Raw genomic sequence first — 12,559 nt, 5'->3', positions numbered from 1 at the left:
TTTTTTTTTTTTTTTTTTTTGTCTTTTTTCGGGACCGGCAACGGGATCGCAACCCTCGGTGTTGCTCCCACACCTCGCTCAGCCAGTGAGCGGGAACCGGTCTGTATGTGGGATCCGAACCCTCGGCGGGAGCGCCACCACACTCCCAAGCAGCGCACTGTAGCAGTGCGCCACCGGGCCGGCCCTCTTTGCCACTTTATAACAAGGATCACCTTTCCTCCAGTTTCCAATAACATGTTCCCTGTTCTCATCAGAATTGTTCATATTTTTACCAACATTCTCATCACAACCACTTGAGTAATCTCTAGGAAGATTGATGCTTTCTCTACAGCTCTTCTCTTCTTCTGAATCCTCACTAGTCACCCTTTACAGTCTGTTCATGGCAGTGTAGGCTTTTTCTAGCTTTCTCCTCTTCCAGCCTCTGCCTTTTACCTAGTTCCAAAGCCACTTCCACATTTTGAGATACTTGTTACAGCAATACTCCACTTCTCACTACCACTTTCTGTCTTAGTCCATTCAGGCTGCTATAGCAAATACCCTAGACTGGGTAATTTATAAATAACAGAAATTTATTGCTTACAGTTCTGGAGCCTGGAAAGTCCCAAGATCAAGGCTCCAGGAGATTTGATGTCTGGTGAGGGCTCACCCTCAGCTTCTTAATTGTGCCTTGTTGCTGTGTCCTCACATGGCAGAAGAGTCAAGGCAGCTCCCTCCAACCTCTTTGTAAGAGCACTAATCCCATACAGGAGGGCAGAGTCCTTGTCATCTCCCAAAAGGCTTTGCCTCAATACTATCACATTGGGTATTAGGTTCCAATTTGGAGGGGACACCAACTTTCAGACCATAGCACTATCTTTGTGCAAGGACCGGGAGAAAATATGAGGAATGAAAGAAGTTGTGATAGAGTTACCATTAATTTGTTTTTACTTTCAAGAAACTTCTCTCTTTCTTTAATAACATCCTTTCAATTAAAAAATATACTATCTTTGTTTGAATTTGTTGGGGAGGAAAAACTTTCCCTCTACCCTTTTAAGTTCAGTGTTCGGTGGCCAACAAATTAAACTGACAAAAGACATATTAGCAAGAGGAAAGACAGATTTTAATCACAGCCATATGAGTTCACAAAAATGTGACTCAAAAAGGTGGCTTGGGGCTGGCCAGTTGGCTTAGTTGGTTAGAGCATGGTGTTATAACACAAGTGTCAAAGCATTCAGATCTCCCTACTGTCCAGCTACCAAAAAAAAAAAAAAACAAACCAGTGGCTGGAATTTGGGGCTTATAGGGAAGGGGATGGGCAGAAAGGCACTTAGGGGAACACAGATGGCTTCATAATAGGGGAAGTGGGGAGGAGGGAAAGAGCGTTTATGGAAGTAGGCCCTGAGGAGCATAGATGGGAGACTTGATTGTTTTGTGACAGTGTCTGTTTAGGTGTGCTGCCGACTTCTGGTTATTCTTGGGGAGGGGATTTTATGACAATTGAGTTCTTCTGATTTTGGACATATAAGAGATTTTAGGAACTCTAATGCTTTCAGCTCAAAATAATTTTTTGGTTATCGGGTTGTATTCTGGCCTTGGTTTCACAGATTCTAAATATATATATATATATTTTTTTTTTTTTTGCATATTTGGTGATTTGACACCTTAGATATAATGCTTGTTTTAAGTTAGTAGCAAATGATGTATGAAGGGGAAAGGAGGCATTATTCCTATAGCATCTCAAATGTAAAGATTTTGATATTTAGAATTAGATTTTAAAAATAATTTTGTATTTTCTTTCTTAAAAAATTTTTTGGTGGCTGGACAGTACGGCGATCCGAACCCTTGACCTTGGTGGTGTTATAATACCACACTCCAACAAAGTGAGCTAACCAGCCAGCCTGCGTATCTTCTGATTCTTTATAGGTGAAAAAAATGCCAACTAGAAAAGAAAACAATGAAAAATGCTTTTTCAGAATATAAGCACATTATATAATCATTCAAAACCTTATAATGCATAAAAGTTAGAAGAAAATAACAATTAGTGCTTAATCCCACTTTTGAAAGACAAACCACTTGTATAGTTTGGTGAGCCTCCTTCTGTTTGTTTTTCCATTTTCTCGTAGTGATCCACACTGAATACATAACTGTGCATATTGCTGCCGTCTCCAGCACAACATGTCTTTTCCCAAGCCATTAAGAACTTTTGTAAACAGCATTTTTATTGGTTGCCTAACATCCCATTTGATGAATGTGACTTAGATTGTCCAACCACAGCCTAAATTTGGGTTTTTATGCTTTCTTTGTTCTTTGCCCATATAATGTGGCAGTGAACATAACTGGGTGAAAAAAAAAACTTTTTCTGTACTTTGGCCTATTTTAGGTTTCTAAAACTGAGATCAATGAGTTGAAAGGTATGAATATTTATAAGGCTTTTCGTCAAATTAATTTCCTAAAGGGCTATCCATTATACTATTTCACTGGCACTGAGGCCGAGTGTCCTGCGAACAAATGTTAAAAATGTAAAAAATCACTTTAGTTCTGGAATTTATCTTGCTTTATTCTGTTTTTCTTTTTGTTCCTCTTCCTGACACCAACCTGGGCTCACACATTACCTTTCATTGACTTATGTCTTCTTCAGTCTCTCTTAACCTAGAGCAATTTGGAGGGTGGGGTGGATTTTGTCTCCTGGACGGCATTTGGAAATGTCTGGAGACATTTTTGATTGTCACAATTGAGGGGGTTCTGCTGGCATCTAGTGAACAGAGGCCAAGGGTGCTGCTGAACATCTTAAATTACACAGGACAGCCCCGCAGCAAAACCTGTCTGCCCGATGTCAGTGGTGCAAGGTCTAGAACAGTCCTTCTACTAGTTCTGTTTATTGACATTGACTTTTTTAAAAAAGTTGAAGTCAAAGTCACCTAACATAGAATTAACCATTTTAATTCTTTATTTTTGTGTGTGTTTGTGTGTGTGGCTGGCCCGAGTGGGGATCTGAAGAATTAACCATTTTAAAATGTGAAAAATTCAGTGACATTTTGTATTTCCATAACATTGTTCAACTACCATTTCTTTTTAGTTTCAAAAGTTTTCTTCACCCTAGAACATCCTGTACCCATTAAGAAATCCCTCCCCACACCTGCATCCCCCAATCCCTGGCAACCACTAATCTACTTTCTGTCTCTATGAATTTGCCTATTTTGGACATTTCTTAGAAATAGAATAATACACTACGTGGGCTTTTGTGTCTGGCTTCTCTCACTCAGTGTAGTGTTTTCGAGGTTCATCCATGTTAGCATGTGGCCGTACTTCATCCCTTTTGATGGCTGAATAATATTCCATTGTGGCTATATCACACTTTGTTTATCTATTCACCAGTTGATAGAAATTTGGATTGTTTCCACCTTTTGGCTGTAATGCTGCTTTATGTATTCATGTACAAGTTTCTTTGTGGACATATGATTTCATTTCTGTTGGTATAAACCTAGGATTGGAATTGCTTGGTCCTGTGGTAATTCTGTGTGACCTTTTTGAGGACCTGCTGTATTCTACAGTAGTTGTTCCAATTACTACACATCCTCATCTATACTTATTTTCTGATTTTTTAAAATTGTAGCCCTCTTAGTGGGTATGAAATGGCATCTCATTGTGGTTTTGATTTGCATTTCCCTGATGACCAAGGATGCTGAGCATTTTTTCATGTGCTTGTGGGCCATTTGTATATCTTCTTTAGAGAAATGTCCATTTCAAACTGGTTATTTGGGGCTGGCCCGATGGCGCACTGCTACAGTACGCCGCTTGGGAGTGCGGCGGCGCTCCCGCTGAGGGTTCGGATCCCACATACAGACCGGTTCCCACTCACTGGCTGAGCGAGGTGCGGGCGCAATGCCGAGGGTTGCGATCCCGTTGCCGGTCCCGGTCCGGTGCGGGCGCGACACTGAGGGTTGCGATCCGTTGCCGGACACGAAAAAAGACAACAACAAAAAAAAAAAACCTGGTTACTTGTCTTTTTATTATTGTGTTGTAAGAATTCTTCATATATTTTGGGTATCTTATCAAATTCATAATAAGCAAATATGTCCTCCCATTCTGTAGGTTGTCTTTTCACTTTCTTTTTTTATTTTTTGGTGGCTGGCCAGTACAGGGATTGAACCTTGGATCTTGGTGATATCAGCATCATGTTCTAACCAGATGAGCTAACCATCTAGCCTCACTTTCTTCATAGTGTCTTTTGGCACAAAACGTTTTACTTTTGATTCAGTACAATTTTTTTTTTTTAATTTGTTGTTTGTCTTTTGGAGTAACATCTAAGAATACTGTTTTCTTTAATTTCTTTTAACAACATTGTAGAGTTTTCACAAGTCTTTCACCTTCTTGGTTAAATTCATTTCTAGGTGTTTTATTTTTTATTTATTTATTTATTTATTTTGTCTTTTGTCTTTTTTCCGTGTCCGGCAACGGATCGCAACCCTCAGTGTTGCCCCCGTACCGGACCGGGGACCGGCAACGGGATCGCAACCCTCGGTGTTGCTCCCGTGCCTCGCTCAGCCAGTGAGCGGGAACCGGTCTGTATGTGGGATCCGAACCCTCGGGCAGGAGCGCCGCCACGCTTCCCAAGCGGCGAACTATCCAGTGCGCCACCGGGCCGGCCCGTAGGTGTTTTATTTTTTGGAGGCTTTTGTAAACGTAGTTGCTTTCTTAACTTCCTCTTTGGATTATTTATTGCTGGTGTGTAGAAAAAACAATTTTTGTGTGTTGACCTTGTACTCTGCAACTTTGCTGAATTCATGTATTAGCCTTGGTAGTTTTTTGGTGGATTCTTTGGGATTTTCTATATGTGGGATCATGTCATCTGCTGATAGAGATAGTTTTACATCTTTCTTTCTTTTTTTTTTTTTTTTTTCCTTTTTGTCTTTTCTCGTGACTGGTAACAGGATTGCAACCCTTGGTGTCGTGCCCGTACCGCGACTGGCAACGGGATCGCAACCCTCGGTGTCGCACCCGCACCGTGCTCAACCAGTGAGCGGACCGGTCTCTATATGAGATCCGAACCCTCGGCGGGAGCGCCACCGTGCTCCCAAGCGCCGCACTCTACCGAGTGCACCACCGGGCCGGCCCTACGTCTTTCTTTCTGATCTGGATGCCTTTTCTTTATTTTTCTTTCCTGACTCCCCACGCTAGCACATCAGTGGATAGCAGTGATGCAAGTGGGCATCTTTGTCTTGTTCCTGACAAAGGGGAAAGCTCTCAGCCTGTCACCATTAGGTATCATAGTTGCCCTCTATCACATTGAGGAAGTTCCCTTCTATTCCTAGTTTCTTGGCTGTTTTTATCGTTAGACATTAACTTCCTAAAGGCTTTGTTTTACTTTTTAATACAGAAATTTTGGTGTGTGTTTTTTATTCTAACCAGTGCTGATTCCTAAAGAAAAGCCCCCAATCACAGTTGTTGGCGATGTTGGAGGAAGAATCGCCATCATTGTGGTATGTAGAGTTCTTTATTATTATTAATTTTAGTATTTGCCATTGTTATTCTGTTGGCTTATTTGTTATATGGATGTAAAAGGCCAAGGGATAGGGATATGGCTAGGTAAGTCTTAGTTAAGTTGGTGACTTGCTAAATGTTTACTTTGGCCCACAAATTGAAGAATGCTCTTATTGGTAAAAAATTGCCAACTTCTTAGTTAACTAAATATTGTGTAGCTGTTTATCATAACATGGGAAATTGTTTTGTTAAAAGTAGGGTATGAAGTTGATTTTACTGTTCAAAACATATCCTTTCACATGTCATAAAACCAGTGCACAAGAAGAGTAAACAATGCCTGTATAGTTTAAAGAATGGAATGAACACCTGGGAACCCACTGCTCCACTTGAGAGAGAGAACGTTGCCAGGTACCCTTGAAGCCTCCTCTGGGCTTGCCCTGGTCTCCTTCTCTCTTGCCCCAGAGGTGGTCACTAACCTGAGAGTTGTCTATTCATACCCTTATCTTTACACTCTACCATAAGTATATGTTCCCTTAATTGCTGTTTTGTTTTCATTGTTTTTGGCATTTGTATAAAAGACATCTTCGTGAACTTCCTGACTTTTTTGTTCAATACTGTTATTGAGGTCCACCCGTACGGTGACTTGTAGTTGAATGTCACTCTCTCACTGTTGTGTGGCATTCTCCAATGTAACCATCACACAACTGATTATCTGTTCTCCGAGCACTGAACATCAAGATTTTTTCTGTTTCTAAATAATGCTTCTTTGAACACACTTAACATTTATCTTCTGCTGCATCCATGCAAGAGTTTCTAAGAGCCTGGAAGTGGAGTTGTTGGGTCCCCACCCAATCCCCAGCTCCTGGTGTCTTCATCCATTTGTGCTGCTGTAACAGAATACCTGAGACTGGGTAATTGATAAAGAACAGAAAATTATTCTCTCACAGTTCTAGAGGCTGGCACTCTAAGATAAAGGTGCCAGCATTCGGTGTGGTGAGAGCCTTCTTGCTGAGTCCTCACGTGGCGGAGGCAGAAGGGCAAAAGGAGACAAACTGCGTCCTCACACGGCAGGAGAGCAGAAGAGAGAGAACCCACACCCACAGGCCTTTTTATGGCGACATCAATCCACTCATGAAGGCGGTGCCCTCCTGACCCGAACTCTTCCCATCAGGCCCCACCTCCTGACACTGTCGCTCTGGGGAGTAAGTTTCTAACACATGAAGTTTGGAGACAGAAAGGCATTCAGACCAGAGCACCTGGCAACCACTGATCTGCCCTCTGTCTCTATAATTGTTATTTCAAGAATGTTGTATAAATGTAATAGTATGTAATCTTTTGAGATTGATTTTTATTTTGCTTAACATGATTCTCTTGATCCATCCAATTTGTTTTGTATATTAATATTTTATTCCTTTTTATTGCTGAGCTGTATACCATGGTATGTAGATACCATTTAACTGTTGAAGGACATTTGGATTGTTTTCAGTTTGCAGCTATTACACATAAACTGCTATGCACATTCATGTCTGGATTTTTGTGTGAACAAAGTTTTAATTTCTCTGGGATAAATGCCCAAAGTGCAGTTGTTGGTTTGCATGGTAATTGCAAGTTTAATCTTATAAGAAACTGTTAAACTGTTTTCCAAAGTGGTTGTACCATTTTACCAGTAGCACTTTTAAGCTAATATATGTATCTTTTTATTATAATAATATCAGTGTATATTTGAAGAGTAATATATGTATGTAACATAAATATGCGAATATTTATTTAACTCTAGACAGTGTTTGATACCATTATGGGTTTAAAATAATTCTGGGAGCCTGGGAATCTGGTCTTTAGGTACAAACCACTGGACTGGATTGTTTTTAATTAAAAATCATTATTAATTAGTCATTATTATTAATCCTCATTGTTTTTCCCAAAGTAAGAACATACGTAAAAAGCATATTTCCTGTATGCTCAGTGGAGAAATTTTGGAAAATAAGGAAAAGTAGTAAGAAGAAAAGGGGAAAGAGCCACCAATAGTTCCATTACACAGAGTCAAAAGCATCCTCTTAACAATTTTTCTATGCATTTAAAAAACAATTATTCTGCAAACATTTCTGGAGCCACCTGAACTGTGCGGGCACAATTCTGACCAGTTGGGGTACAGAGATGGAAAGAGTGTCTCCCCCAGGGAGCCTGGAGTATGGTGGGAGACAGCCAACAATTTTTCTATGCATTTAAAAAACAATTATTCTGCAAACATTTCTGGAGCCACCTGAACCGTGCGGGCACAATTCTGACCAGTTGGGGTACAGAGATGGAAAGAGTGTCTCCCCCAGGGAGCCTGGAGTATGGTGGGAGACAGCTCTGTAAGGCGCAAGTGCTGTGCAGGAGGGACGTGTGGGGGCATGGTGACGGGGACAGGGGACCATGCCATCTGCACATTAAAACTGAACAGCAAATTGGTTACAGTAAATTTAGACAGACCTTTTCTTTTTCGCAGTTGTCTAACCCATCTTTGCAAAAGTGTTCATGAGCCTTTTGCTCCACCTATGATTTGGCAGGATGACATCATTGATGACGTTGACAGCTTTCTTGCTGCAGCAGAGACACTGAAGGAGAGAGGTGCATACAAGATCTTCGTGATGGCAACTCATGGCTTGTTATCTTCTGACGCACCCCGGCTGATTGAAGAGTCTGCCATTGACGAGGTAACAGGCCTGCCATGTGTGGGCACACCCTAGTCCTCAATAACAGAGAGTAGGTGCAAAAGTGAGCTCTTTCGTAGTTAAGAATGGATTAAGAATGGGTTATATTTGCATTTTGTTGAATGTAAGCCTCTATCTCTACCACTTTTTCAAAAATAAAAGCTGTATTGAGATGTAATTCACATGCTATACAATTCACCCACTGAAAGTATGCAATTCAGTGGTTTTAGAATGTCCAGAGTTGTGCAGTCATTACCACAGTTGATTTTAAAACATCTTCATCTCCCCCAAAAGAAATCCCATATGTATTAGCAGTCACTGCATTTTCTCTCAGTCCCTCCAGCCTCTGGCAATCACTGATCTCTTTTCTATCTGTATGGATTTACCTATTCTGGACATTTCATATAAATGAGATCATACAATATGTGATCTTTTGTGACTGACTTCTTTCACTTAAGCATAGTATTGTCAAGGTTCATTCATGTTGCAGCATGGATCAATACTTCGTTCCTTTTTATGACCAAATAAAATTCTGCTGTATGGATATACCACATTTTGTCTCTCTCTCCATAAAATTGATGGAAATTTGGGTTGTTTCCACTTTGTAACTATTATGAATAATGCTGCTGTGAACATCTCGTGTATTAGTTTTTGTGTGGACGTGTGTTTTCAGTTATCTTGGTTATATACCTAGGAAGAGAGTAGTTGGGTTACATAGTAACGCTATGTTTAACCTTTTGAGAAAATGCCAGACTCTTTTACAAAGCAGCTGAACCATTTTACATTCTCACCAGCAGTGATTGGGGGTTACAGTTTCTACACATTCTCACCAGCACTTATTATCTTTTTGGCTATAGTTGTCCTAGTGGGTGTGAGCTTATCAAATTTTAACTTAAGAAACACAGGTAGCTAATGTTGTCTGGAAATGTTGAAGGTAGGGTAGACCTGCTGTCCTGTCAGAACCTTGGGGGCCGGCCTGTGGCTCACTCGGTAGAGTGCGGTGCTGATAACACCAAGGCCACGGGTTCGGATCCTATATAGGGATGGCCGGTTTGCTCACTGGCTGAGCATGGTGCTGACAACACCAGGCCAAGGGTTGAGATCCCCTTACCGGTCATCTTTAAAAAAAAAAAAAGAAGAACCTTGGAGGTTCGAGAATGTATCACGTTCAGATCAAACCGTGAAGTTGCTTGGCTTTCTGATGCTCTTAGGGTTTTTTTCTGTTGATTCACAGGTGGTGGTTACCAATACAATTCCACATGAAATCCAGAAACTCCAGTGCCCCAAGATTAAAACAGTGGATATCAGCATGATCCTTTCAGAAGCCATTCGTCGGATTCACAATGGGGAGTCCATGTCCTACCTTTTCAGAAACATAGGTTTAGACGACTGAACAGCTTTCCTGTTTTTTAAATTCCCGAGGGCCAAACTGGAAATGTGGGAGTGAGTGCTGTGAGGGTCCTGTGTGATCAGATGTGCTTCACAGGAGCTGTGTGTTCTGCTCCTCCTTCCCCACGCCCTCCCTTCTTGATGATTCCTATGAAGATAGACCAACTTTTTATGTCGGTTTGGGTGTTTGTGAGTTTTGGGGACAATTTTTATAAAAGAAAAACTTGGTTCTCAAATAAAATCTGGTTGTTTTTAGTTTAGGTATTTAAAAAACCTCTTGGAATAAGATTTTTAAGCTCACAAATAGCCTTTTTCCAAAGTTGCTTGAGCCAAGTGCTTAAAAATTTAATAAAATAAAATGATCTACTGTATGATACCTGCAATTGAAAAACCAGAAAGATTGTACTGTCAAATCCATTAAATAATGTTTTTAGAAATGGTTTTCTAGACAAGCATATGGAATATGTGGTCCTATTTATTTTCTGCAGCAAAAGAAGGAATGAAAACTTTTGTTTGTGTTTTTTAAAACTTTGTGTTTGGGTAATTGTTTTATAACTAAAATAAAATGAAAGGTGAATATACATGGTGTGGATGCTGAAGTGTCATCAGCTTGTTAAGTTTTCTCTTTTACAGCTTTTAGTGGGAACACAGTAGCCTCTTAGGGATGTAATGTTCCCTGTTCTGACAATTTGTCAAAGACCCTGAAAGTGCATGATGCTTAGTCATTTGACTGGGGCAGCAGTGGGGTTTGAGTCTTGGTGTGAGTGTGAGCAGGTCAGTGAGCAGGTACAACGGGCCATCCACCTCTGGTGTGGACTTGCTCTCACTTCTTTTTAACTGTATGTGGGATCCGAACCCTCGGCGGGAGCACCACCACACTCCCAAGTGGTGCACTGTAGCAGTGCGCCACCGGGCCGGCCCCTAAATTTATTTTTTAATTGAAATGTAATTGATTATACATATTGGGTGCAGAGTCGACTGTAAGTATTTATGTACAATATGTGATGATCAAATCAATATTATTAGCATGTTCATCATTACAAATCGTAATTATTCATTGTGTCCCTTACCCAGTTTCTCCCTAACTCCCGCCACCCCTTTCCCAAATCTAGGAACCATAGGTCCATTCTCTCCTTCTGAAAGTTCACTGTATTATTGTGGTCTTTCTTTCTCTTCCTCTCTCTCTCTCTCTCTCTGTCTTTCTCGCTGTTTCTCTTTCTTTGTTCCCATTTATGAGTGAGGACATGTGGTATTTTCCCTCTCTCTGCCTGGCTTATTTCACTTAACATAATTTTCTCCAAGCTCATCGTGTTGCTGTGAATGGCAGAATTTCATTCTTTTTAATGGCTGAGGAGTATTCCATTGTGTATATATATACCACATTTTCCTTATCCGGTTGTCTTTTGATGAACATTTAGGTTAGTTCCATATCTTGGCTATTTAAATAGAGCTGTAATAAACATGGGAGTGCAGATATCCCTTTGACATGAGGATTTCCATTCCAGTGGCATTGCTGGATTGTGTGGCAGGTCTATCTGTAGTTGTTTGAAGAACCTCCATACTGTTTTCCGTAATAGCTGCACTAATTTACAGTCCCGACAACAGTGTAGGAGGGTTCCCCTTTCTCCACATCCTCACCAGCATTTGTTATTCTATCTTTTTGATAATGGCCAGTCTAGCTGGGGTGAGATGATATCTCAGTGTGGTTTTGATTTGCAGTTTCCTGATGCTTCATGATGTTGAGCATTTTTTCATGTACTTGTTGGCCTTTGAAAAATGTCTATTCAGCTCCTTTGCCCATTTTTAAATTGCCATTTGTTTTTTTACTGTGAGGTCATTTTGAGTTCCTTGTATATTCTGGATGTTAATCCCTTGTTGGATGCATAGTTTGCAAATATTTTCTCCCATTCTGTAGGTTGTCTTTTTACTCTGTTGATTGTTTCCTTTGCTGTGCAGAAGGTTTCCTGTGCTGTGAGATAATCCTACTTCTTTGTTTTTTCTTTTGTTGGCTGTGCTTTTGGAGTCTTATTCATAAAGTCTTTGCCCAGTCCTACATTCTGAAGTGTTTCCCCTGTTTTTTCTAGTTTCAGGTCTTAAATATTTAAGTCTTTAATCCATTTTGAGTTGGTTTTGGTATATTTTGGTATATGGCAAGAGGTATGGGTCTATCCATTCTTCTGTGCATGGGTATCTAGTTTCCCAGCACCATTTACTGAAGAGGCTGTCCTTTCCTTAGTGTATGTTTGTGATGCATTTTGTCAAAGATCAGTTGGCTCTAAGTGTTTGGGTTGATTTTGGGGTTCTCTACGTTGTTCCATTGGTCCATATGTCTATTTTTATGCTAGTACCATGCTGTTTTGGCTACTATAGCTTTGTAGTATAGTTTGAAGTCAGGGAGCGTTATGCCTCTTGTTTTTTTGTTTTGTTTTGTTTTTGCTCAGGATTGCTTTGGCTCTTTTGGGGTCTTTTGTTGTTATATATGAATTTTAGAATTGGTTTTTTTTCTATTTCTGTGCAGAATGTCATTGGTATTTTAATGGGGATTGCATCGAATCTGTATGTAGATTCCTTTGGGTGGTATGGACATTTTCACAGTGTTAATTCTTCAAATCCAAGAGCTTGGAATGTCTTTCCATCTTTTTGTGTCCTCTTTAATTTCTTACAGCAGTGAAAAGTGATTTGTAGTTCTCATTGTAGAGATTTTTCACTTCTTTGGTTAAATTTATTCCTAGATATTTTATTATTTTGGTAGCTAGTGTAAATGGGCTTGCTTTCTTGATTTCTTTTTCTGCTTGTTTATTATTGGTGTATAAGAATGCTACTGATTATTGTGTATTGATTTTTTTTTTCCTTGTTGTCTTTTTTACTGACCGGTAACGGGATCGCAACCCTCGGTGTCGCGCCCGTACCAGGGACCGGCAACGGGATCACAACCCTCAGTGTCGCGCCCGCACCGCGCTCAGCCAGTGAGCAGGAACTGGTCTCCACATGGGATCCTAACCCTCGGCGGGAGCGCC

General features: G+C 40.4%; 1 protein-coding gene across 4 annotated transcripts in view; it reads left to right on the top strand.

Moving 5' to 3' along the window:
• The window catches only part of PRPSAP2 (phosphoribosyl pyrophosphate synthetase-associated protein 2), a 61,256-nt gene that overhangs the window by 37,066 nt on the left and 11,631 nt on the right, over nt 1-12,559 (top strand). For 3 of the 4 annotated variants that reach the window (XM_008593412.1, XM_008593411.1, XM_008593409.1), the window contains exons 6-7: nt 5,389-5,459; nt 8,010-8,156. In XM_008593412.1, coding sequence (XP_008591634.1) covers nt 5,389-5,459; nt 8,010-8,156 — 218 coding nt within the window. Of the gene's footprint in view, nt 1-5,388; nt 5,460-8,009; nt 8,157-9,387; nt 10,067-12,559 lie in introns of those variants that run through there. The other variant, XM_008593410.1, reaches the window with a different exon arrangement.

This window comes from Galeopterus variegatus, unplaced genomic scaffold (genome assembly GCF_000696425.1).
Source record: "Galeopterus variegatus unplaced genomic scaffold, G_variegatus-3.0.2 Scaffold9108, whole genome shotgun sequence".
Lineage (NCBI taxonomy): Eukaryota > Metazoa > Chordata > Mammalia > Dermoptera > Cynocephalidae > Galeopterus > Galeopterus variegatus.
Note: the sequence above shows the minus strand (reverse complement) of the source record. Positions and strands in the feature narration are given on the sequence as shown.